Raw genomic sequence first — 27,989 nt, forward strand, 5'->3', positions numbered from 1 at the left:
TCAGTTTCTGTCTGATGTGTTCTCATTTGAAGCAATGTATGTATAAACATGTAAAAAGGGTTTGGTTTAGCAATAGATGATCACTTCTACAAAGGGGTAATGCTGCAGCTTTGCATAGCAACACTTCACTTTTCCTGATTTGCTAAATAAATGTATGTAGACTTCATGCAGGCATACACGTGTTTCCTCATATCTCTCCAACAATCAGATCACCCCCATATATATATATCTGGAATTGTGCAGACGGAACCTGCACATACCTCACTCTCCTACTACATTTATCAACATTGTTGAGTAACTGGCTTTGCTTTGTGGTGAACCTTGTCTCTCTAAGAATATATAACTACAAAAAATACATAACGCTGTGAGCTTGAGCATTTGTCAAGCATACTGATGGAAGAAGAGGAGGAAAACAAGAAAGAGGAGAATGAAGAGGGGTGAGTAGAATGAAAATTCTAGCAAACCTACATTATCTGTAAAAATGAAGCTAGGTGTAGTGGAGTATGGAAATTCCTTTAAAGATTTAATTCTTCTGATGGAACTGAACAATACTAAGATGATTTAAACTCAAGTCTCAAAGAAAAGCTCAATGGTTCAAGAATGGCACTTTATCACGCGGGTAAAAATTAAACTGGCTTAGGTGAAGACCCCTTTTGCACTAATACAGGTGCAAAACTGCTGCACCTTCATTATCCTTTTTCCTTCCTTTGTATTTAGTCATGCCCACAGGAAAGAAGAATCTCAACATAGCCTTGGTACAGAATGTTGTACAACAGAAGGAGGAGTCTGTTCTACTCTTAAGGACTCATTATGATGTTGGGTGGAAAGCCTCCTCCCGACAGTCGGAATCTCTTCGACCACGTCAGAGCCCTTCCGACCGACTCAGTTGATTTACATACTGACCTCACAATTACGATGTTGGCAGTCGGAAAGTAAACCACACAATCATTCAGAATCAGTCCCGAGCGACTCGCAGAGTATTCCTATCGGTCAGAACCGCATCGTACACCCCTATGGACAGCGTTTCCACCCTCGGGATTACGATGTCGATTTCCAACAGCCTTTCACATCGGCCTGTCCGACACGAAAAGGCTGTTGAAAAGTGACTTTGGGGGGTCCTGGCAGGACCTCCTAGGCCTTGTGGAGTACGGTTGATGGCCGAGAGGGTACCTAAGGGACACCCTGTAAAACCCCGCACTGTGTGGCAGGCACCGGGTACAGGATTTTCCGCAAACACCCCTTTTCCCCATAGGAGCCTGTGTTACGGATGGTTGTCGGGAGGAACAAAAGCTTCCATAGGGAACAATGGGACTTCGACCGATCAGTGTTCAGTCGCATGGTAATCGGGCAGTCAGAACCGCCGACCGCAAATCCATCGGTCACGAGTGGGTGTTGGGCAGAGGCTTTCCGACTGACATCGTTATGAGCCCCTCCGTGAATGGTACGATTTTAGAGTACTAATAGAGGGCTTGGTTTTTCATGTTAGCTGCCTCTGATGCACCAATTTTGGGAAACACTGGTAAAGATGTATGAGTAACCTGAATTACAATGAAATTAGCCTATCATTTCAGAGGTGTGGCACAGCACCTATGAAGCTTTATAGGGCATTCAGCTCAGAGTCTAATCATCAATAGATTAAAACTAGCCTCTTTAGTAGTATTCCACCCTTTGTAGTAGTGTGACAGTTTGATCAAATTTTAATAAGCCATCCAGTAACACTGTATCGAATTGTTTGCTTTCCTACCAAGAAACACTCACAAGGGTATGCGGTCAGATGTGGGCCTCCTGAACAGCCAGATGTGAGACACAGAACAATGGAGGGGACCCTATAATGGAGATATTGGATAATGTGGTCAGTCCCAAAATGATCTTACATAAACATGATGGGCTACAACTTGCTATGAAGTTGATGGCTTCCTGCTGTAATAGTACTACCTTCGACACTGAAAAGGTATAGCCAAAGACACTGTAATTAAGCGGTAGGGGAGGACCAAATTCTGCTACAGGGTTCAGTAAATTATTCAAAAAGAAAAAGAAGATTATGCTGTTAAATGCGGTCATATTTTGTATTTGCAATAGTATTACTTCATTATTTTGTCATTTTCACACTTGTTAATCACTGTCTGGGTATTGGTTCTACCTCATTAGTACCAATTTAATATCCAAATACAGCAATAAGCAACAGAAAGGTGACTAGTCAACGTTTGCAAAGGGCCTTCAACTGAACTACAACATGTGTCACTGTGCTTTTAGCAACTTTTTAACCGTTTGAGGTAATAATTTATTTTTGTTAATATCTGCGAATATGCAGATGGTGGATAATAATGTGAAAAATGACGCGGTTGCAAATTCGCATAATTCTAGTGGCCCCGACTATAGCAGTTGGTGACCTTGCCTGGATCAACATACAGAATTCATGAAGATGTTTCAAACAGGACACAAAGTAGGGGACAGGATCAGGCACCAAGAAGAAACCTATACATTGTATGCATTGCTTGAAGAGGTTCTTTAACAGCACCAGTTGATGCTGGGCCTCTCTGCAGGCTCCCCCCAGATTTCTGCCTGCTGTTGCGAATCTCTGTTTTTGTAGGCATTAGTACTCTGTGTGCTATTTCGCTGCTAATCATTGGTTAAGTGCATGTGCTCTCTCTCTACAATGTAAACTTGGCCTTCATCTGATTGGTACATTTCATTTACTCATATGTCCCTAGTAAATGGTACTATATGTACCCAGTGCCTGTAAATGTAAATGCTACTATGCTACTAGAGGCTACAACACTCACTAAAGTAGCACAAACAAAATGTGTCTAAGGCCTGCCACTGCAGCCTACAGAGCAGTTTTAAACTACCATTTTGACCTGGCAAAAGAAACCTTTTGTCAGACCTAAATTTCCTTTTTCAATACTAATAAGTTAATCTTAAGGTGGGCCCTAAAGGAACATAGCTCAAGGTGCAGGGTATATAGGAGGTAGGAGTTGTGTATTTAAGTTTTAGACGTCCTGACAGTGAAAAAAACTCCTAAAGTTGTTCTTCAATGTAGTAAAGGTATCTTTCCCACAGACTATTACCAGGTTACCTTATTACACTTAATAAATGATAGCTTCACTTTGGAAAACAGATATGGAAAGGATTCATTCACTCATGTGAATTGTAATTTCAAATCCTTTTTAAGGTAAAGTCGAATTTTACTATTATAAACATGCCACTATTCAACAGTTGGAATTTTCTGCCTAAACCAAATGTGTATTTCTACCAGTGTTCAGGTCACATGACTGTGAATGGCTCTCCTACAATGTGTTGTGTATTCCTCTCAGACATTGTGCCAAACGGGCCTCGGGTGAGGGGGAGGGTGTTCCTCTCCTGAGAAGGATGTCATGGAGGTTGTACTCAGCCTTCCTGAACTTCAAAGGGTAGCTTGAGTGCTATGCCCACAGCTTCCTGACTTCTGAAGCTGAAGGCCCTGCTGCCTAGGTCTGCCTGCCCTTTGTTACCCTAGACAGTTTGGAGCAAAACTCAGGAAAGGGGGAAGATTAGACATCGGGGGCATCCCCTACCTACAGGCTGACACTGGGTATAACAAAAGCACCCGCAAACCTCGAATCAGAATACTCAGGACCGGCAGAAGACTTAGAAGGACTGCCCTGATGTTTGAAGAAAGTAGGCTGGACCTGCTTGCCTTGAACCCTGGATCCCCAGAAGTGACTCCAAGTGTCAGATGGCTGACCTCCTGTTTGAGCTACAGGGACACAACAAGCTTGCAGAGGCCTCCTTGCAACTGCCCAGCTGACCAGCACCACCTGTACAAGCCTTAGCCCTGCTGCTGGCCTCTGCTGGAGTGTTTTTTGATCTCAAAGCAGTGCCCCATAGGTCCTGGACCCTTGGCTGCCATTAGAGTGTACTCTACCTGCCTTAAATCTACAAAACCAACACTCCAGGTGAAAATACAGAAGTTTGGGGCTCTTCATGACAGTGAGCGGGCCCTCCTATCTGCAAAAGTGACCATGTCGCTCGAGAATGGGACGTTCCAACAGCGGCCTGCTCTTTGCGTTAAAAGATGGCTTCTTGTGCCGTCAATGGGCTTCTCAGGCCACAGCGAACACAAAACTCCAGCTAAGGCTCCTTGCGTGGACTTGGACTATGAAAAGGCAACCTCTCCACAAGGAAACACCTGGTCCCTGCATCTGACCCACCTTCCAGCTCTGTCAGCCTGAACAGGTGACTTTGACCCAGTCCAGTGCAACACGTTACCCGTGATTGGTACAGTTTTTTTGCCACAATTTTCACCTAGAACTTTAAAAATTCATAGCTCCAGTTCTGCTGATTGGATTTTTTTTAATGTTATTTAATTAACCTTCACTCTATTGTTCTAACTTGGTGTGGGGTTTTTCTTGTGTTGTGTTTTCACTTTATTACTGTATGAGTGTTGCATGAATACTTTTCACATTGCCTCTAAGTTAAACCTGACTGCTTTCGTGCCAAGCTACCGGTAGGTTAAACACAGTTTTATTTAGTGACTTTTGTGATCCAGCCTGACAGGGATTGTGGTTGTTATTTGAGTGGGGCTTTGCCCCTCTCAACTAATAACCAAATTCTTACAGCACACACAGAAAAGGAAGGCGTTAAGTAAACTATCCTTCCAAAAAGGAAATAAATGTAGCACGATGCCAAAAGGTGTATTGAAGCCCTTTCTTGCATTCTGCTTATAGGCTGGAATAAATGTAAAAGAGCTCGAACAGATGGAAATGCACAGACTGCAGGCAGGGCCTGCGGACAAGTAGAATCCCTATAAAAAATGTTTAAAGTGACAGTATCTTTAGACAATACTATTTCTGGTTCGGCCTTCGATGTAGGTATTTCCACCTAGTTGGAAGGGCAGACAACAAGAATGACGGAGTAAATGTTACCCTTCAGAACTGCAATTATCTCAACATTAAGGTACCAATTTTACACAACCACTCTTAGAATTTGAAGTAAGCCAGATATCCCTTTGCCTAAGCTTTTTTTAGATTACAAATTTGTGTTTCCATTTTAAATTAATTTACAACTGAAGTGTTTTCATTTCAAACAGTACTACATTACATGCAGAAGGTAGGTGAGCTGTTTGATTTAAAAAGAAATTTATTTCCACTGATGCCCTTAAGCGAAAATTTTCAGAGTACTTGATTTCACGTACTGTATTTTAAAGCCTTCAGGTTTCAGAGGAGTATATCCTTGAGAATAGTAGAAAATCAAACAGAATAGTGAACCAGTCTTTTTACTAATTCAGTGCCAATGTACTGCCCACAAAACAGTTTTTATTTTATTGCACCCAATGGAATCTGGGCTGAGATCAATTGCCACATAGGTGAATGAGGCTTGTGAGAACACACAATTACACATTTTAATGATGATTTGCAATAATATTTTTTACAGTACCTCTCACAGCCTCCTGTCTGAGAGTCTTCAAGTTTATCTGAAAATAAAGAAAAAGCCAAAAGATTTAAGTATCTAAATTAAAAGAAGTGCTGAAAGGAAATAGGCATCACTGGCGTATTTGATTTAATTATCTTCAATAACTACAACTAAACTCAACATTACTGAAAGAGCCCAAACTTTACAGAAGGAAAAGACACTTGCAGTGAAAACATGTGGCGAAATTTACTAATAGACTGGTAGCAAAAAGCAGACATAAATTGCCCATCGATTTTTTTAGACCAGTCTTTAATTTTGCAATGTGTTCCATGTACTAATAAGTAACATCACAAAAGCTCTAGTCGCCGAACAACATGCCCAAAGAAAATTATAAGTAGGTTCCTATTTACGGCAAATGTGCTTGGCTGCAAACACAGGGATGATGGCTTGCAAGGCACAGCTGAGTAACATTCCTGTGTTTGTATTCTGAAACAAGAAAGGTTTTTTTAAGCACCATATTTTCAGTGTGTTTCTTTACAAATAAAAAGCTTCCCTTTTTGGAAATCATCAGAGAGAGGAGGCGTGGTATAGAGGAATGTAGGCACTGTTCACAAGGGGCAGGGTGACAGCTGCTCCTTTTCGACTCAGCTGCCACCTACTTTGAGATGTTAGTAACTGGTCAGTGGTTTGCATATAGACCATATATGTCTATGCTACACCAATGTACAATTAGAGGGCTAATGACCCCTTCAGGCCGCTTCCTAACTGGTATTCAGTATGGCTCTGTAGACTATTTTGTAAGTCACAAATGCTTTCTGACTCACAAAATGGACCATGGAACGTTAAAGACACATGCAGGCTGTTTGATAATTAGCCAATCCCTCCCTGGAACTTAGTCTGTGATTAAAAGGTCTCACAGTAGATTCTGGTCTCCAAACTCTTTTTCAATAAGAGCTGCTTATGTTCAATGAAAATCATCTTGAGCTACTAACAATATTAGTAATGTAAAAGTGACACATCACACAAGATTGCAACTGTAGCCACCACCATATGTGAGATAGCTAGTAGCGATCATCTCAGTGCTTCGTGTAGCAATGTAAATAAAAAATGCTTTCTTAATTTAGAATGCGTCTACATGGTGTGAGAAGTTGGCCTGGTATATGCTGTCCACTAATTAACACGTTGACCCCGGCCAAATTTCACCATGGTGCTGACATTCTAATTAGTGGGCGGGGTCTGGAGGGCCCTCGGCCGTCCTCCGCACATGCCCACCTTACCGTGGGACGGCCAGGGGGCATCCGCAGCATCGAAGGGGTTAAAGTGGGCACCTTGCACCAGTCCAAACGACCCTTATGATGAATGAGGTCAAAAGTAACCTTTAGAAAGCTAGCCTAGTGGTAGCTGTGGAGAGCAGCCTTCAGGCTTAATCTTGAAGAAATGTAAAGCAGCTCGTTTTACCAGAATATTTAATTTAGTATTAATTAAATTAAAGGAGAACCACACAATAGTTATAAAAATATGTATTTCTGAGATATATCACTCTCTAGTATCCTCTACACGAGGATACAGCACAAAGCACACAATACTGTAGCAAAGAAACAGTTGTAAGTAGCTCAATACACAGTGGGCTCCAGGGGGAGACCAAACCATATACTAAAACAGTGGTATAAGAACTATGACTTGAGTCGAGACACTGTCTGGAGTACGTAGAATCGCTGGGACCCCAAGGAATCATCTAAGGTGAGTAAACAGGGACCCCACGGAGGAGGGGTGCAGTGTGGTAACACGAACGCGGGCTCCGTACAATTCAATAGGGAAGTCGCAGTTACAGTTTTAAAGTTTAAGGACCTTTCTCGGTGGACTTCGAAGAAACCCTTTGGAACTTAGGCGGATGGAGAGCCGTGGATACTTGAGTACCACAGATACTTATCTCAGGTGAGCCGGGTGCATAGGTCTGAAATGGTGTAGGAAACTGCTGTCGTTTTAATGGAGGACTTTAAAGAAGAGCTGCTGCCGGGAATGAAGAAAGTGTCCGTTGAAATCCAAGGGTGGATTTATGATGGAAGGAACCTGAAAGCAGAGGGTACAAAGTCTGGGCCATTTCAGGGTGACGAGGGGCTCAGTAGACTAATGCCCACCGATACCAGGTGCTTCAGGTGCGAAGACGAGATGCTTGACTCTGCAGCCACGAGGACCAGGAGACGCCGAGGACGCGTCAACAACGCTTGCAGGAAGGTCAAGCAGGTTACAGTGTGGACTAGCAAGGTCCAGGGGACTAACCAAGCAATGGGGAGTCAGGGCACGTCTGGAGCACCACGAAAGCCCAACAGAATTCAAGATGACCCTCAGGAGGACCGACAGGCCGAATGACCAAGAGTCACGAGGGGACCTCAAGCAAGATCACAAAGTGCCAGCCCACGGAGCCCTCCGTGCGGGGATGCCGGAGTTCTTTTGTGGAAATACTGCTCAGGGTCAGGACTACACGGAGTCCATTGTACAAGATCAGGACTCACCAACAAGCATATGCACTTGCAAAAGTACGCAGTTCACAGGGGTTTGGGTTATGCGGTCCCCGCGAGGAATACTGGCCTCAAACAAGGTGAGAGAGCAGCTTGACCTCAAGGAACATAGGAACCTACCTCCTGTGTTGCTGGAGCCTTCGGAGTCCGCAGGACCTCAGGATCAGCAGACCGGTCAGTTGCATTACGGTGCCTATGAATGCAGGGGAGTGACTCCTTCACCCCAAGGAAGACTATTCAAATGTCCTTGATGATGCACAGTTTCTGTGCGGAGCCTGTACGGTGCACGGGCACAGACGATGCTGTGGATGGAGAGGAAGACGAAGTCGGACACAGTCGAAGTCCAGCTAAGTCCATAGTGTCCTGTCGGTCGAAGTTCAGTGGTTTCTTGTTCAGAATCTTGTCCACGTCAAATCTAAAGTCCTACAGCCAGTTAAGCCCTTTTGTACCCACGGGAGAGGGTTGGACAGATTCAGGGGACCCTCCTAGGGGCGGGTCCGGACAGGGGGGAGGTTACTCCCATGTCCTTTGTCCAGTTTCGCGCAAGAGCAGGAGCCAACGGCTCCCAGAACTGGTTTGAATTGGGCTATGCACAGGGACACCAAGTGTGCCCCAGATGCAGACTTTCAGGCACTTTGGAAGTGCACCCACCCAGCCACAATACACTAAATCCTGTCTGGGAGATGGTCATACCTCCCTGTGACGGGATGCCTATTGTCCTGCCTTCCCGTGCTCGAGCTTGGCTCAGCAGCAGGAGGGCAGAAATGTGTCTCTGGTTGGCAGCAACCATTTTGTGTTTGCTGGGTCGAGAAGGCTGGCACCGGAAAGACCCGTGACTCCACGAAGCTCGCTTCAGAAGGGTGGAATCATACCTCCCATAGCGGTTACTGGTCTGGAGGTATGATTCCAAGGTGTTTGATACCAAACACAACATGTTTTGTTTCAGCCCGGATAGCATGTACTGTGAGGTTATAATGCACCTCACCTATATGTCTTGCTGTGACACAGACAACTCAGGAGAATGGTCTCCGAAAGCTGCAGAGGGGCTCTGCTCATGTAGGGGCACCCTCTGACGTAAAACCCAGCACACTGCCTTCAGGATTGTCAATGCCTGCTATAGGGGTGACTTATAAGTTTTAAGTGTAGCAACCTATAAATATAGTGAACCTATATCTAACGTAAGTGGTGCTAGCACCTTAGACAGGATGCAATGGCAGACCTGTAGTTCCATTTTGCATGGCCTCTCATGGGTGGCATAATACATGCTTCAGCTCATGGGAGGCCTCTGGGTACATGTGTACCATATACTAAGGACTTATTAGGGTACCCCAGTATCCAATTTGGAGTGTACCTAAGTACATGTCATTACATTTTAGGGGGAAAGCAGATAGACTGTGGTCCTGATTAGCAAGATCCCAGTCAGACTAGTCAAAAACAGTGCAACATCCAGCAACAAGCATTTGCAATGCAATAGGTCTCGCATTGGGAAAGTTTGAGCTATTGGTATTGTAAATGACAATTTTTTTATTTATGTGTTGGTTTTGAAAATAGCGAAATTAATAGCTTTGTCATTTACAATGCCAATAGTTATAACTTTCGCAAATGTGACACCTATAGCATTTGTAGTGCAATATGTGAACACCAAGACAAGAAGTTTTAAGATTGCTCTCTTCCTAACGGGCAGCCAGTGCAGGGACTGCAGCAGGGAACGGGGTACGTCTGGGCTTATTCAGAGCCATTCTTGCGGCCGTATTATGCAATATCTGGAGCCTAGAGAAAAGTTCTTCATGGAACGTGCAGGTTTCTGCCACTTACATTTGATTTATTTACCAAGGTAGCTAGAGGGATTGTGTCTGGCTCTCCCCTGGATCCGGTGCCCCCTAAAATTTGGAAGGAATTTGAAGATGAGTTTTTCCCCACACTCCATCTCATTTGCAATCAATCCCTGGTGACTGGCACCGTCCCTGCCCATTGAAAACGGGCGTTAGTCTCCCCTTTGTTAAAAAAACCTTCCTTGGATCCCGACTGCTCTAAAAACTATCGGCCCATTTCACTGCTGCCGTTCCCCGCCAAGATAGTTGAGCGGGTGGTAAGTAACACTCTTTCCACCCACCTGGAACATCATCTCCTACTTGACGAGGACCAATTCGGCTTTCGGCCCGCTCATGGAATCGAAACAGCTCTTATCTCCGCCATGGATGAACTACAAAGGCGTGCAGACAGAAGACAGGCTTCATTTTTGATCCTGCTCGATATGTCTGCCGCCTTTGACACAGTAAACCATAAGATCCTACTAAGGCGGTTGGCGGAGGTAGGAGTGAGAGACTCTGCACTGCAATGGTTCCACTCTTTTTTGACTGATAGGCAGCAGGCAGTTTCTATGCCACCCTACCAATCATGCCTTTCCCCGGTGCTGCACGGAGTCCCCCAGGGCTCTGCTATTAGCCCAATTCTTTTTAATGTGTACCTTAGGCCGCTAATTAGGCTTATTAAAAGATTCGGCATTAGAACTGTTAATTATGCCGATGACACGCAGTTGATCCTCTCATTGGAAGGAGAGGACTCCGTCTCCATGGAGGTCTTTCATAATTGTCTACGGAATACGTCAAGTTGGTTAAAGACTAACTCACTTCAGTTTAATGTCGGGAAAACCGAAGTGCTTTATAGCGCTGGAACGAGGATCCCCTGCCCATTTCCTAACAACTTCTGGCCCCCAGAAACAGGCTCCAACGTACGGCCTGCGGAATCTGTTCGCAACCTAGGGGTCATGTTAAACCAAGGACTCAGCATGGACACCCATGTGCAGAAAACATCGGCTTGCTGCCTCGCTATCCTTCGCTCACTTAGGAAGGTTCTGCCCCTCTTACCCACTTACGCGCGCGCCCAAGTGGTCAGATGTACTATCCTGAGCAGGTTGGACTATTGCAATGCCCTCCTGCTCGGGGCCCCTGAATATCTACTGGACAGGCTTCAAAGGGTTCAATCCGCGGCCGCGAAACTGGCCTTGGGGTGGCCTAGAAGATCTCATGGACCATTGGCCTTGGCAAAGCTACATTGGCTCCCTCTTAGACAAAGAATCCAATTTAAAGCCCTCTGTACAGTTTTTAAGGCTCTTCATGGATGCGGTCCAGCCCCTCTACAATCCAAGTTTGTTTGGTATACCCCTACCAGACAACTTCGTTCATCTGATGCTAGACTGGTAGTGGTTCCTAGATTTAAGAAGGTCAGAGCTGGAGGTAGATCTTTTGAGGTGGCTGCCGCCAGACTCTGGAACTCCCTCCCCATCGAGCTTAGGTCCACAAATGAACTCTTGCAGTTCAGAAAAAAGGTGAAAACCTGGCTCTTTCCTTGCTAGCCTTCCTACGCTGTCTGATCTTTACCCCTCGTTGGTCTCTGTCAGCGCCAGGATGCCTGTAACGGTGACGGTTGCGCTTTATAAATTCTCAAAATAATAAATAAATAAACGTTTTGTTTTGCACCATATACCTATGTATCTACGATAGGGTGTTTACACCATCATTGACTAGCATTTAACTTTATGTTATTTACCTTGTACCTATGTATCTAAGACACTTACCTTGTACAGCGCTCTGATACCCGCAAGGGTCTTGTTCGCGCTATATAAAACTTTCAAAATAAATAAATGTAGTGATACGGTTGCTAATATGATCCAAACTCATAGTTAACTTTAACATATATCTAAACCGTTTACGCTGAATGGAAAGCCATCCACTCCTGCCATGAAGATGTGAAGTTCATTGGAGAGTTTTGTTTTGCACCATATACCTATGTATCTACGATAGGGTGTTTACACTATCATTGACTAGCATTGAACTTTATGTTATTTACCTTGTCCCTATGTATCTAAGACACTTACATTGTACAGCGTTCTGATACCCGCAAGGGTCTTGTTCGCGCTATATAAAACTTTCAAAATAAATAAATGTAGTGATACTGTTGCTAATATGATCCAAACTCATAGTTAACTTTAACATATATCTAAACAGTTTACGCTGAATGGAAAGCTATCCACTCCTGCTATGAAGATGTGAAGTTCATTGGAGAGTTTGTCAGCAGAATATTTAAGTTCCTGGCAGAGTAGAATCTCTGGTCTCACAAAGGCAAACATTTTCAGTTGCACTTATTGGCAAGATCCATTACTTTGCAGCACGGCATAATTTTCAATAAAAATGGAAGTTAAGACACAATTCCATTACTATCTATCTTGTCTATGCTTACTCTCCTCTTTCTCTTCCTCTTTCACCAGGCAGCTTCCATGGCTGTCTCTTATGTGCCCTTTAGTTTCCAACATCTCATGTTTCCGGCTGTTTTACCTCCCACCGTGTGATAGCCGCTCCTCGCCGGGTGACCATGTGAGGGGAGCCAATATAGTGTGACACAGCCTGGTATCATGTGAGTTGGCAGGTCTGCCGCCTCACTGCACATTTACTCTATCCTCCTGCTCATAACTGATGTCTAGAAGGGGGCACAAACAGTTCACACTGTCATTTAAAAAAGATTTTTCGAATAAACACACCTCCCAGACAACATGAGGGCAGCCAAGAGGAAATGAGAGTGATAGCTCGGTGGGTTGGGAATATGAAGCAGAAAGTGGAAACCTTTCATGCATATCTCAACCGTTCATCCTTCCAAGGTTGTTGAAAGGAGTGTAACATAGCCAGTTGGATTTCAGTAACTTCTGCCTCAAGAGTCAATCCCCTTTGTTGGATGGGCAATACATTACTATGTTATGTGCTCACAAAAGGATATTCACAAAATCTCTACTGAGTAAAACAAGCGCTCACGAAATACAGTGGGAAAATATGTTCACTGTGCAGATATGTTCACCAAGCACTCTTTCTTTAGGCTGAGAATATCCAGTCTCTCTGATCCGTTCTTCGCACAGAAGGTTGAAGGTCCCAAGACAGTAACGGGCGCGTGAGAAAAACAAAATCTAAAAGAAAGTTTACATTCCAGCAACAGGGTTGAGCCCTTTTCACTGCTCTTGGGAAGTTTAAAGTATACGATATTCTATTAAGATAGATAAGTGGTCACAGGTTACTGAGATGTGTCTACTACTACCCCGGCCCTATAGGCCTTTTAATTCTGGAAATGAGGGGCGTTTCCCTTACAGAGACACTGCCTTCCAGAGAGGACGGCTAGTTTGGAAGTAAGAGTCTGTCTCAGTACTTTCTGCCTCACAAAGGCAGTGACATGTGATAGGATGCATTCCCACTGCAACCTCTGCTTCACCAAGCACCCCTGACGTTTCAGCTCCAGCACTCTGTCCTTCCAGAGTTAGCAGCATGCGAGACTGATGCCTGCTTCCATCTAGGGAACTTTAAATCATGCAATTGTGCTGCGATTTTCGCACAATTATAGATTTGCCGCATTTGCCAAATGATCTGTCATCTGTCGCATAATGTGCCGATTTAAAAAAAATGTTTTTAGCTCAAAGGATTCAAAATGTGTTAAAAATGCAGACACAAGTATCACCTTGTGCTGGAAGGCCCTCTGCATAACTGGACAGGTCACCTTTCGGTTTTCTGTTGCTATACTTGTGTTAAACTGATACTAACAAGTTGCAATCAAAGCCCAAACAGTGTTACCAAGTTAAACAAGGATGGCTAGGGTGAGATAAGGAGATGTGTGTGGGGGATGGGGGGGGGGGTGGACGAAAGGCACGAGCAGAATCTAGACTGGGCAGCCCTGGTATTAATCAACCCTGGCATTGGACAACACCGGATAGTGGGCACCCAAGCACTGCGATTATTACAAAGGTCACCCGTGCACCACTGCAGGGGCTCAGGAATACTCCTGGGAGCGGCACTGCCACAGGCCATGGATTCTGTAGTTTTTGGGTCTAGCCCACAGTCGGTAAGCGTCTCAATTACATTGTGCCTTTGTTCACAACATACATCGCAGGCATTACCATTGGCGCTGCAGGCCTGGCATTTTGCGGATCACGTCTACTTAAAAGGAGGGGGGGGGGGAGGGGGGCAGTTGTTTAGCATTCTTAATTTCCTACTTTCAGACCTTTTGTTTCCGAGCAACAGGGCTACTATTTTAAAGCAACGTTTTCCCTACTTTTATTCTGCACATTTGCAACAGTAGATACAGTACAACTAACAGGTTAGCACGACAAACGTTTGTTGAAGTCTCAAGTAGGTGGGCCTTTACATTTAATCATAAAAAAACACACAAAGGCAAGTTGAATAGCTCCCATGGTTTGAGGCTGTCAGAGCCTGTTCTGGGTTTCTACCATCAAGCACCTTGGGAGCAGTCTCATTATTAGGGCACTACAAGTAGCAGAATGCTTTGTGTTACATAAAAACACGCCTGCATGTATTCCTTATGACAATGGGTTGCTAGATCGCTAGGACATTCTAAGATCAGACTGGCTCAGCATACTCCTTACTGGAGATAGGGGGGAGGGGGGTGGAGGTTGTTAACAGGTACCCACAAAACACACAATTACGTTAGGTTTTTAAAACCAACGGCATCCCCGGCAAAACCAGCCCTAAAATACGAGGAATATATTGTAATTCACCGTTATGTACAGATCGAAGTCAGTAGTTTCGTTTTCGTAACCCGGGGTATCATCATGCACGGTAGAGAGGCGCATGGAGCACCACAGGCTGCCTTTGGACACCCCAGGCTTGAAGCTACGTGAATGGTCACCAGCAGCATTATTTCCAACAATGTCGTACATACACCTTAGACTGAAAGCCAAGGCGGATTGCTCTCTGGGAGAAACAGATTACACTTCTCAGCAACAAGCGCCAAATCTACAGCGCTATCGGAGCAGTTGAAGTGGGGCCCCGGAGAGGGGGGCAAAGAGAGCGGAGATAAAGTCGCCGACTTAGGCACAGGATTAAATCCGTGAAGCTTCAGAGGATCTATCCACAGAAACCCTCCCTGACCCACAAAAGGGAGTTTGAGAGCGAGAGATTTCACCCCCACCCTCCATGAAAAACACTTACTCCAAGGGTTTTCATCCAGTGGGTAGATACAGACACACTTTACGGTGCTTAATTTGGACGGCGAACACGGAAGACAGCAAAACTGAAACCGGGCTGTGACTGAGAGGGCGGGGTCTACCCGCACATGCGCGCTATTTCTTATGAAGAGGAAGCCCGGCGCCGGCAGCTGAAGTCCCGGGTCCCAGGAGGGGGCCCGGGTGAAGACCAGCGCTGCGGTGCTACCATGCCGAAACTGACCCGCTGCCTGCCGAGGGAGAGAGGGACACGCGGAAGAGCTAGGTGAGGGGGGGAAATGTGTGCGTGCGTGTGTCTGTGTGTGCATGTGTCTGTCTGTGTGTGTGTGTCTGTCTGTGTGTGCGCGCGCGTGTGTGTCTGTATGTATGAGTTATACACTTCCTGTGTGCCTGCGTGTGTGTGCGTGCATGGCTGTGAGAGCCTGTGAGTGGGGTGGATGTGGGGGGGGGGTGTGCGTGTGTGGCTGTGGTCTGTAACTAAATATGTATGCTTTTATTCCTGTGCTGTTTCATCGGCCATCACAACTTTCGCTGTAACTGGTGGCAAAAGCAGCTTAAAATATGGGTATTTTCGCGGTCAATGGACAAGTGTGGGGGAAGCACTTAATGTGCACGTGAGTGGGAGTCAGGTGCCCGAAAAGGAGGCGGCAGATCGCCTGTACACGCGATGCGACGGACAAAAGCGCGCACACATGCTAAAATCTGAAACGGCCGTGCGCGACCTCCCAGCAGCATGTGAGACAGGAGATGAGCACGGCGCCGGCCTGGGCGTGCGGGCCCACAAAGTGAAATCGCCGAGGGCTTTCTCGTGCCCATCCCCAGTCTCAGATTCCCAAGAAGTGAGTCACAATAGATACTTCGCTGGACGCAGTGCTCCTCACTGCTTTCACCAGCTCGACCTAAAAAGTGGGGGTAACCGTAAGAAGCAGAACCTACTTTCCTAGCATGAATTAAATCAAATAGCTGCAATGCCCCTTCCCCTGCAATGCCCCTGGTGCCAATGTAAACAGTAGTAATAAGTCCCATGAATCAACATGGTTTATCACGCGTAGACCAGCTTCAAATATAGTTTGAAAATATTTTATATATATATATATTTATAAATATTTTATATAATATATACATTTTAATTCAACCAAGCAAAAGCTTCTAATTACGTAGGCAGGGCTGCGCACAAGAGAGCTACTTACAGGTAGCTGGAGAGAATCTATAGCTCATGAGCTACTTGTTGGAGACACCTGTCTCCCCTCAGTCTTGGGGAAGGCAGACAACCTCAGGTCTGTTCTGAATCCCACTCCAGCAAAACTCTTCCCCAAGTTAGTATAAGATTATATTCTCTATTATTGAGCTACCAAATATGCATCGTTATAGACAAGATATGACTGGAAGGAAAGTTCCACAGATGATCCCAGGAGCAACCGATTGATCAGATACAGAAAGGATTATCCCCTGACAATGTAGCAAGAAGACCGTCGGATTCAAGACTATTGTGAAAACTCTGGAAGTTGAGCTGAGGCTAAAAATATTGAACCTTGAATTTGAAACTAAATTGCTGTATTTCAAATGTGGGTTATCACCTGGAACTTCGAGCCACTGGAATAAGTAGGTAGACATCCGTCAGATGCACCATTATCAGAAGGCTGAACGGAGAGACGGGGGAATTATTTGTTGCAAGTTTTCAGTTTGAAATGATATGTGACCCACTTGTTTCTATTCTTGAGTTCTGGCATTAGACAAAAGCCCTCTGAGACGGACGTATGACATTACAACGCATGCTTTTACCACACATGCCTTTACAACGCTGTTTTTACAACGCATGCCTTTACAATGCATAGAGCAGCCACCCCAACAAACTACTGCGTATGTAGACTAGATAGATCGAAAAGAAAGGGTGGAGGTATAGCCATGATTTATAAAGATCACTTCAAAGCCACAATTGTACAATCAAATTATTCTGAGTGTGAGGCTTTTCTCTTCACCATTGGCCTCTCTGGTAGAGTATAATTCAAAGGTATGTTAATCTACCGCCCCCCCGGGTCTAGATTGAAATTCCTTACGAATGTGGGTAACCTAATTGAGGCCTCAGTGGGATCCCCACACTTCACCTTACTGGGAGATTTTAATTTTCATCTCGAAGCTACTGATGACCCTGATACATCGCTGCTAATCAACGATCTAGCTGCAGCCGGTCTCCTGCAAATTGTCAAAGAACCCACTCATCAAGCGGGACACACCTTAGATGGACTATTTACCAGCAATCCAAATATATCTGTCTCCAAGGTAATCCCCCTTGTTTGGACGGATCATGCAGCCGTACACTTCTCCATTAAAATTAATCCCATCACATCCCCTTCTACATCTTCTTCCCCTATCACCTTCAGAGACTGGAAAAATATTAATCCTGACCATCTTGCGGAGATGATGCGTGACAGTACTTATTAGCATCCACCAACTATCTGAGCAATCTAAACACAGCTTGTAATAAGCTAGCTCCCATCAAAACATCCTACCGCAGTAGAAAACTCCCCTCGGCCCCTTGGTTTACAGAACCACTACGATTGCAGAGACAATCCTTCAGGAACCTGGAAAGGCAGTGGCGCCGTCATTTCAGTCCTACCGATAAAACTGCCTACAAAAACGCTCTCTCCAACTACAAAAAACTCATTGCATCGGAAAAAACTCTCTATTACACCTCCCAAATTAACCAGGCCAAAAACTCTGCAGGAAAACTATTTCAGGTGGTCACTCATTTGTCCAACCCCCCTGCTCCGCGCTTAGAAGGATCACAGTCCCTATCGGACTCTTTAGCCAAATTCTTCGAAGATAAAGTTAGTGCCATCTTCTCGACCTTCTCCCATTCTCCCTCCTCCCCTACCCCTATGGCATCCCCTACCGATAACGCACCAAACTTTTTGGCCTTCGAAGAGACTACGCAGGAACATATCCAACAGCTTGTTGTTTGTACTAAATCGGGGTCACCCCTTGACCCTTGTCCACCCGCCATCCTTAATCTTATCCCTGAAGCCATTTCCCCTGCTCTAACCACCATCTGCAATGCAATGTTCTCAACAGGCATTTATCCATCTGTTTGGAAGGAGGCTATTATTAAACCACTTTTAAAAAAGCCCACTCTAGACCCTCTTCTTCCCGCCAGTTACAGACCTATTGCCTGTCTCCCTTTCCCTGCAAACATTTTCGAAAAAATCATGAACACACAACTTTCGAACTATATAAATGACAACAATCTACTTGACGACACCCAATTTGGGTTCAGACAAGGTCACGGAACGGAGACAGCGCTACTAAAAGCAGCAGACGAGATAAGGACCACAATGGATAAGGGAGGATCTGCGGTAATAATACTTTTAGATCTCTCCGTAGCTTTTGACACGGTCGATCATGTCACCTTGATCGACCGTGTCTCGGCCTTAGGAATAAAAAACAAAGCCAAAGAGCTTCTTGCCTCATTTCTGGCCAACCATCCTCAGACAGTGAAGATGGGCAATTACATCTCCCAGACCTTTTCTCTGCCTTGCGGAGTACCACAGGGCTCCTCGTTAAGTCCAACACTTTTCAACATTTATGTCTCGGACTTAGCGAGGGTTATAAAATCTTATGGAATCGCCCTAACAACCTATGCGGACGACACCCAATTGGTGTTATCGATATACAATGATGGTATATCGGTTGCGGCTAACTTCCAAGAGGGAATGATGGCAATAAGCTCCTGGATGTCATCCAACTGTCTTAAACTAAATTCTGACAAGACAGAGGTGATGACATTCGGGAGATTGCAACCTAGCTGGTCCCCCCAATGGTGGCCACCTCAGATGGGAACGCCCCCCCAACCAGTTACCAAGGTACGCAACCTAGGAGTCATATTTGACAACAAAATGACTTTCCAACAACACGCCAACTCTGTGGTTTCCTCATCCTTTTACATTTTAAAAAGGATCAAAAAATTAATTCCATACCTACCTCCGTCTGCGGGCAAAACTCTAATCAGTACCTTGGTTTTCTCAAAAACAGACTATTGTAATGCCCTTTTATTAAACGCCCAAGAAAAGGTCCTCAACAGACTTCAGACGGTGCAAAATGCGTCGGCCAGGACTCTACTAACTATCCCCAAATTCACATCCATTTCTCCCTACATCCGACAGCTGCATTGGCTTCCTGTGAGGAGTCGAATTAAATTCAAGGCTTTATGCATAGCCTACAAAGCCATCCACAACCAAGGCCCACTATTTCTAAAAAAAGCCTTCTGCCCGCTTGAGCATTCAAGAACTTTACTCTCATCATCAGCCCATCTGCTGAGGGTTCCACGTACAAGAAGGGCAAATTGGGGAGACAGATTTTTCTCCACTTCGACAGTCAAACTCTGGAATACGTTACCCCTCCACATTAAAACTGCTCCCACACTCATCAATTTCAGAAAAAAACTCAAGACCTGTTTGTTCTCAGCATAATTTACTTGTATCCTCCCTCAGTGAGAGTTCTGTTACGATAGCGCCGAGACACCCATCTGGGTATTTGCGCGCTCTAAAAATCGCATAAAATAAATAAATAAATAAATAGTGCTTTGGGGCGCTGGATAGTGAATAGTTTAATTTACTATTCCAACTCCACTCCCCGTGGATAGTAGGGAAGGTGTTGGATAGTAAATTAAACCTATTCCCTATCCTAGAGCGCCCCCCAGCGCGATGCGTTGTAATGGTTTGCGTTGTAAAGGATGTTTCCCCTCTGAGACTTTGGGAACTAGAAAGATGATCAAATATGCCCCTTTGCCTCTCCAGATCCAAGTTCGAATTCTAATGATAGCATTCTCGTCCCACAAAGCCTTTAGGGCTTTGTCTGGTGCAAGTCTTTTTGGCTGGTTATGATGCCAGGGTGTCATGAGCACTCATGTTTTCTGAGATGATGATTAAAACTCAGTGGCATACCCATAACATAACCTAACTGCCTCAAATAGATGCCTAACACAGAGGTACAATCATTGCTTACCCTTCAAGTAAATACTAGACAATCACATATAAAGTGATGGTGATCAGGGTCTTCTCCCAGGACAAAAATGGGAGACTGGCCATTTCAAAATGATGAGTAGGTGCATACGTTATACTGGATGAGGAAACCAGATTGTGTCTTGTGGCATGCTTCATCAACTGCTTCCTCATCCCACACTGGTAACATGGTACTAACACAGCGGACTCAACCTCAGTGTGAGGGTGTTCTTGGTTAAAGATACTGGATAAAGAAGGGATCCAGAAAGGAATAGCTAAAAATACCTCAAGGTAAACCAAAGGAATTTCCTTTATTCGTAGGTACCTTGATTATTCTTTAAATCACAGATGGATGGTCATTGGTTTAATGATCAGTTTCCACACATGTAAGACTAACCAAGAACTACGGACCCATGAATGCCCCAGACCATTTCTGACACAAGCGAGGGCATGTTGGACAAAATAGGATGAAATCTGGGTATCAGTAGTGAAAGTATCAGAAGCAACCGATCCACAACTGTTTTTTTTACTAGGGAATAAGTATACCATTGGAGCACTCAACTCCCTCAGGGTAGCAAAGCACAGCATTCCAAGATCAATTTAGGGGAGGTGGTGTGGAACAGCAGTCCTAATTTGAAGGCACACAACAAGAACAACAGCACCTTTATTACACACACAAAAACTAAATACTATGACACCCTCATCACATTATACTCTCCCAATACCCCCACCTATACCATATTCAATATCACAATATAATGTAGGTTCATTATATATGAGACAGACCTGCTGGCTTTACCAGAATGTCACCACATCAAAAACAATTTCCTCATGCTATTTCGGTTTCAATTAAACAGATTGCCGAGGACAAATCTCTCTATAAAAATGAACTTGCAATTTATAAAAAAATGATTTTGCAAGACTCAGATCGAGCAAGCTAAACATTCCAATAAACAACTGTACCAGGTTGTATCTAAACTCTCTAAGTTACCCCCCCAATCACTGCCCATTCCCTCAAGTGTTTTGTAATAGCCTTGCTAGCTAGTTTGTTCTATGACAAAGTTAACAATATTTACACTAACTTTTCCTACAAGAATACAGACCATTCTCATCCCCCTCAAACTACCTCACCTAAGTCTACCCAGTCCATTTTCAGGCAGTTCTCAGCGACCAATATAGCTGAGGTTTCTATGATCATGACCACCATTAAATCAGGCTCAGCCTATGATCCTGTCCTCCTCAAATTCTCCTTCCTGTAGCAGATATAGTGGCTCCTCACCTTACAGAAATTTTTAATTCTATGTTTTCCACAGGGGTCTATCCTGCCATTTGGAAAGATACCCTTCTTAAACCACTTTTGAAAAAACCCCACCTGGACGCCGAGGATACCAACAACTATAGGCCCATTGCTAGCCTGCCTTTTGCAGCAAAAGTAGCGGAAAAATTGATGAATACACAACTATATCAGCATATCGAAGATCATTTCCTACTGGACGATACCCAGTCTGGCTTTCGTAAACACCATAGCACGGAGACAGCACTTATCAAAGCCACTGACGAAATAAGAACTATTCTCGATCAACAAGGGCCGGCAGTACTTATCCTGCTCGACCTATCTGCTGCATTTGACACGGTCGACCACAACATCTTGATCGACCGTGTCAATGCCATAGGTATCCAGGATAAGGCCAAAGATCTTCTTTCTTCTTTTCTCTCCAACCGCACCCAAACGGTACAACTGGGTAATTTCAGTTCTGCTCGGATGATACTCCCCTGCGGCGTCCCCCAAGGCTCATCCCTAAGTCCAACGCTATTTAATGTCTATGTGACAGATCTAGCAAGGGTCATCAAGGACTTTGGGATGAGCCTAACATCTCACGCGGATGATACCCAGTTGATTTTAGCAATAAAAAACAACGGAGATAAAATTGCGGCCAATTTTTACCATGGCATGATGACCATCAGTAACTGGATGGCAACTAACTGTCTCAAGTTGAATTCCAGTAAAACAGAAGTAATGATATTCGGAAACCTTTTCCCTAATTGGCCAGGAGTATGGTGGCCCACTGAACAAGGCCCTCCACCCATACCAGTTACCAAAGTAAAAAATCTGGGAATATTGTTAGATGATAAACTAACATTTGCTGCACATGCAAACTCCATTGTCTCAACCGCGTTCTACAAACTTAAATCCATCAAAAAAATTCTTCCCTTCCTTCCCCCCAACTCAGGTAAAACTCTGGTCACTGCTTTTGTCATGTCATCCCTTGACTATTGCAATGGACTTTTCATCAATGCTCAACAGAAAGTCATTCACAAGTTACAGTCTGTACAAAAAGCAGCGGCGAGAAGGCTTTCTGGTACCCCAAAATTCAAATCAATCACCCACATGATCAAAAACTACCACTGGCTGGCGGTGAAGAATCGAATTAAATTCAAGGCACTTTGCATAGCCTATAAAGCCTCCCCTAAACTAGGGCCCCATTTTCTCATGATATCCTTGGCATTCTACGCCCCCAACAGAACACTACGTTCTACGAACGCCTTTCTGATGACCGTGCCCCGGACCAGAACAACCTCATGGGGTGACCGCCGTTTTACTGTTGCTACGGCTAAACTGTGGAACTCCCTTGATATAGACATCAGATCCTGCCCGACTCTTACTGTTTTCAGAAGAAAAATAAAAACCTGGTTATTTAACCAATAATTCCCACCACCTCTCTTTGTTCAGCCTCTGTCTACAGCGCCGAGACGCCCTTGGGCATTTGCTTGCGCTTAATAAATTTCATACATAAATAAATAAATAAATTATAAGAGGTGACAGTACATTAATAAAAGTAGCAATGTATCATGACTCAACTTGCATCACAGTTTACATCAAAGGAAATAGTGATAAGATTAATGAGCATTCCTTATAATGATAAAAATGCATTGTTCAATATCAATTTGGGCAATAAAGCATTGGAATTCAAAAAAACGGGTGTGTTAAAGTCTTTCTTTACACTCTTCAGCCACAAATGCAGCACTAGGAGCAAAAGATCCAGAGTGCTTGAAAGTTGGGCAGACTTCTCCCGGGGTGTTTGAGATATTATGGGGTGCATTTTCATAAAACACTCAAGGGGGCTACTGCACCTCGTGCAGGCCCCCACAATACCTGCACATAACGTTGGTGGTGCCTCTGCCCCTTCTTGAACAAAGCAAGCCAGAGATGTGAATATTCAATCTCTCCGCGGGACATTATAGAGTGCTGCAGGTCTGATCTATGAATTTAAAATGAGCAGGAAAGCCGCACCGCTCTGTTGACTCTGTGGCCTCGTGCCACAGCATTTTTCTTTCTTTTTCTTGATCCCTTGGTGTCCCAGTTCCACCTGAAACACCCACAATTGGTAGGCGTTGTTGTGGGCTGCAATGAGAGCCTGAAGGTCCCCATTAGTTTCCCGCATTCACTTTGCACACCTGCGAGCGGGTCTCTTTTCTCCGACCCGAGGGCAGCACGGATGGGGATGTGATGGCAGTGTACTCCTGATCTCACCCTGACAAGGGGCCATTCTCCTGCTGGTAAGAACATCTAGCACAGCCTTCCCTCGACAGCCACCAAAACACTCTCTTGGTGGTACTACCCAGGCCTGCGAGCATCCTGGCTTCTTGAACAGCGCCCCGGGGTGCAGTAGAGTCCAAGGACAGCCCGCAGAAATCATGAGAAAACCATCCAGGGTCCACCAGCAGGTCCAACTGTTCCTCACTTTTTCAACTGGTCCTGGAGAGACCTATCCTAATCCTGGGGTTCAGCAAGAGACAAAGTCCTAACATTCACCTTGCAGGGCATCAGGTGGCTTTTCTTTCCAACTGGGCATCCTTTCACTGCTAACGCACCAGGTTCTTCTCAGCTATCTATCCATTGTGTTACGGGTTTTTACGTGGGGTGGAAAGTTTTAGGGGCCATCAACCCTGGCCAATTCGCAGATGTAACATCATGAAATGAAATGGAAAGATCATTTGTAAAGCGAAATAGCTACCCTCAGGCGTCCTAGCACTACAGACGACACTTTCAGGTGGAAACAGTTGAGGATTTATTCGGTTTTATTGAAGATGAAAGTTTTCAAGTGTTTGCGGAACAGAAGTAGGTTAGGCTCAGATCGCAGATGGAGGGGGAGGGAGTTACAGAGTTTGGCCGAGTTGTAAGAAAATAACCGGCCTCCACTTCCGGATCTCTTGATCTGGGGACTGTGGCGAGGAGAGAGGATGCAGAGCGGAGCTGTTTGTTCGGGTGGTAGGGGGTGATCAGAGAGTGATTGATGACAGCCCCTGTTTTAAAGAATGCTCGGTGAGCGATGCAAAGGGTCTTGAAATTGATTCTTTCACAGACTGGAAGCCAGTGAAGGCTTCTTAAACAGGGAGTGGCTGGAATGCGACGGGGAATCTGAAGCAGTGTTCGGGCAGCTCAATTTTGTATGATCTGAAGCTTGCGTAGGGAGGTTTGTGGGGCTCCTAGGTAGAGGGCGTTTCCGAGGTCAAGACGGGACAGAATTAGACCATGAACCATATTCTGTCTTGCCCGGAAAGGCAGGAGGGGTAGGATCTTCCGAAGAAGCCTCAGTAGCCCGAAGCAAGTGGCTGATAGTTTGGCTGCTTGGCAGTTAAAGTTAAGGGATTTATCCAACCAGATGCCAAGGCTCTTTATAGTGTCCTTTGGTGTGGGGGAGAGCCAAGGCCGGCGGGCCAGAGTGAATTGATCATGGAGGTGGGGGGGTTGCCTTGGAGCATTTGCTCCGTTTTGACTCTGTTTAATTTAAGACATGAGGAAGTCATCCATTTGGTGACTTCTTCTAAGAAGTCCCTCAGGTTATTGTGTGCTGTATATGTGCCCACTCATGTCCCAACCCTCTTGCACAGTATTCTGGGACAATCCAAAATGGAAACCTGAAGTTGCTTCTGACAGCCTCAGCTCCACCCATAACTGACACAGCTTTCTGAACACTTACCACCAAAACTTCAAAGGCGAGCCGCTCTTGTGTTGCCCCTAGAGATCTGTGCTCGCTCTGTGCGCCTGGGCTGTCTCAACCCCGGTGCATAGTGACAATCTAATTCTATGTCAGGACTGTCGGCGAAGATTATGCTTATCTTTCTTCATTTATTTGGCTCAGCAGCCTAATCACATATAACAATCCAAACAAAGCAACAGACTTCAAATCATATGAGTCCATGCAAACTTAAAAGTCCTCCAATCAGATAGCTCAGGCTCCCCATAAAATGCTCTTCAAGGAACAACATTTACTCTTTCTTCGCAACTCAGCAGCCAGACAAGTCCTTTCCTTGAACTGGTTTTATGGATTGTTTTTGTGCATGTTCATTTTCTCACTTTTATAACGAACCAATTGGTAAAATCACTACACTTCTTGTTGGGCTTTGTAACTTTAGTGTGTGGTACTTTCCCCTGAGAGTTTGCGATGCCCCAACCCTTCTTTTCCCAGCTTTTTTCCTGTTTTCTGGACGCTGAATTCCATCTCCAAACAGCAGGGAGAAGGGCCACTCTGCTGCGCCGCCTCAGGGATCTGGCCAGCGCGGTGTTGGTGGGTGTCCACCAGTGGTTGCCGCAACCGTGGGGGACACTCGCACTCCACTTAGCCTCTCTCGACTTCCCTATGCGACAGACTGGATGAGAGTGGCGGCCGTTTCCAATGCATTACACAAATTCAAATCCTAAGTCTAAACCTGGTATAAGCCAATTCCCTTTTATTGTGGGACTATGCAATGAAGCGATGGGTCTCAACTAAAACTATTCTCTCCCTTGGGACAGCAGCCAGTATTTCCAGGGCAAACTGCAGGCCTGGCCTAGTAAGTCCCTACATATTACTAATTGCAAGAGAGTGTCCATTGTCGATCTCCATAGCCAATTTAATAATATGACTGGGCCCTGATCCGCCATGGCAGGTGCCGGGGAGGGAAGAATTTCTGGGAATAGGCTGGAGCAATTCCCCATGGATGAAGACATTATTGATACAGTGGATGCTACTCTGCAAAGAGCTATGTCCCTTGCCCTGCATACAGTTGAGCATAAAGATCTTACTAGTGGCTGCTCAGTGCAAGATGTACCCCCCACTGGGGAAAGCTACGGTCCCTTGGAGGTTATTAGAACCTCAGGAGGCTGCTAGGTACCTCAGGTGGGCAAGTCTTCGGGCAAAGCTAAGGCTAAGACCTCAGGATCGCCTCTCTGGACGTTGTAGGCCCTTTGACTAAGATACTGATACAGATGAGCCAAGGATACTTGCAATCTAATACTCCCAAGGTTTCAGCGGGCTGGGCAAAGAGAGCAATATGTTTCCCTGAGATTCAAGTTGCGCTCTCTCGTCTGAAAGATGATGTTCCCTCATCCTAAAGATTGATCCGAACGTGGAGGAAATTGGCCACCTCTGAGTCTGGAGCGGTGGTGGACAGGGGCCTCTTTGGGGATCTGCTAAGGAGTTAAGTAAATTGTCACACCATTCTCCTCTTTGGACACGGCTAACAGTTTATTAAGCAGGTCTTTAATAAGTGTCTTTTGGGGAGGGGAGCTGGCAATGGCAGGGGGCACTCTTTTGGCTGCTCCTTTTCAGAGATTTCAAGGATTCCTAAACGGCCACCAGTACCATGACCTAAATTGGTTTGGTGGCTACATCCCAACCTGAGGCAAGGGTTGTGGCAGCAGAGCCGGTTTTTGAGAAGTCACCAAAGCCCCAGGTAGGCATCAGGTAAGAAGTACCCGTTTCTCCCCAAACAAAAGTGGGAGGGCAACTGCATCTATTTCTTCACTCTTGGCAGTTGATGAATGGGTGTTTCAAACGGTGTTGGGGTTCCGGACAGAGTTCTTTGGGGCGCCTGTTCATGTCAGAAGACCCTCCTCTATGGTCCCCTCAGAGGCAGACATTTGCTTGATTTCTCAGGAAGTGAGTTCCCTCTTGGACAAAGGGGCGATTGTGCCTGCGACCTTGCAACCCAATGTTTCCTCAGCAATCTTTTCTTGGTTCAAAAGAAATATAAAGAGATGAGGCCAGTTATAAACTTGAGGGAATTCAACCAAAGGCTGGTTTACCATCACTTCAAGATGGAGGGTCTCCGTCTTCTATGAGGTATTCTTCTTCTGCACGACTGGATAGTGAGTCTAGACCTCAAGGACACTTACACCACCATCCTGATCTCCTCTAAACTCTGCAGAGTTCTTCAGTTCTTGGGATCACCAGGTCAATGAGTTTGTAGCACTGCCTTTTGGACTATCCTATGCTCCGTGGTGCTTCTCCAAGGTCATGCGCCCAGCGGTGGAGCTTTCACATTCCACAGGCGTTAGGCTGATCATCTATCTCAACGAAATCCTGATCCTGCACCAGGGTTGGACCTTCTTTTCCCAGCATCTGGAGAGGCCCACGTCTCTACTAAAGCAACTGGACTTCATTATGAAAGATCAAAAATAGGAATTTTTGCCCTCAAAATATATGTGTTTCCTAGGCCTCACTACAGATTCAGTTCAGCAAGTCCTGCATCTTCCTCACAAGAGACTGTTACCAATCAGAAAGGAGTTAAGACCCATAATAGAGAAAGAGAGTACATCTCTCTTCGGTACTTTGCTCGGATAGTAGGGCTAGTGGCATTGCCAATCCAAGCAATCTTTCCAGGTCTGTTGTACTACAGGGCTCTTCAGAGACTCAAGGGGGGTCATCTGAGGAAGGGAACGTATAATGCTGCCCTGGTGTGTACGAGGCCAAAACCGAAATGCAATGGTGGCTAAACCACATGATGGCCTGGAACGCAAGGGCCATCTTCGGGCCAGTTCCAGAAGTGGTCATCCAATCAGACACCAGTCCCTTAAGCTGGGGTGCATGTTGCAGAAGGTCACCACAAGTGGCCCGTGGTCAGAGCAGGAGCGAGGGTTGCTGATTGTACAAAGCTGACACTGAATATACTATACCAAAGTAAGGTATAGGGTGCACCGAGTCCAGTGGATCCCAAGAGGTATAGCAGAGGCTAAATTAGATAATCACTAATAGCTGTCTTTGTGGTAGTGTGGTCGAGCAGGTAGGCTTATCAGAGGGTCAGTTAAGCATTTATTGCATT

General features: G+C 45.3%; 1 protein-coding gene across 1 annotated transcript in view; it reads right to left on the reverse strand.

Moving 5' to 3' along the window:
• Positions 1 to 27,989, reverse strand: part of FAM204A (family with sequence similarity 204 member A) — a 450,793-nt gene that overhangs the window by 375,208 nt on the left and 47,596 nt on the right. The window contains exon 3 of the mRNA XM_086920295.1: positions 5,416 to 5,452. Within this exon, the coding sequence (XP_086776421.1) occupies positions 5,416 to 5,452 (37 nt within the window). The remainder of the gene's footprint in view (positions 1 to 5,415; positions 5,453 to 27,989) is intronic.

Source organism: Lissotriton vulgaris, chromosome 5 (assembly GCF_964263255.1).
Source record: "Lissotriton vulgaris chromosome 5, aLisVul1.2, whole genome shotgun sequence".
Taxonomy (NCBI): domain Eukaryota; kingdom Metazoa; phylum Chordata; class Amphibia; order Caudata; family Salamandridae; genus Lissotriton; species Lissotriton vulgaris.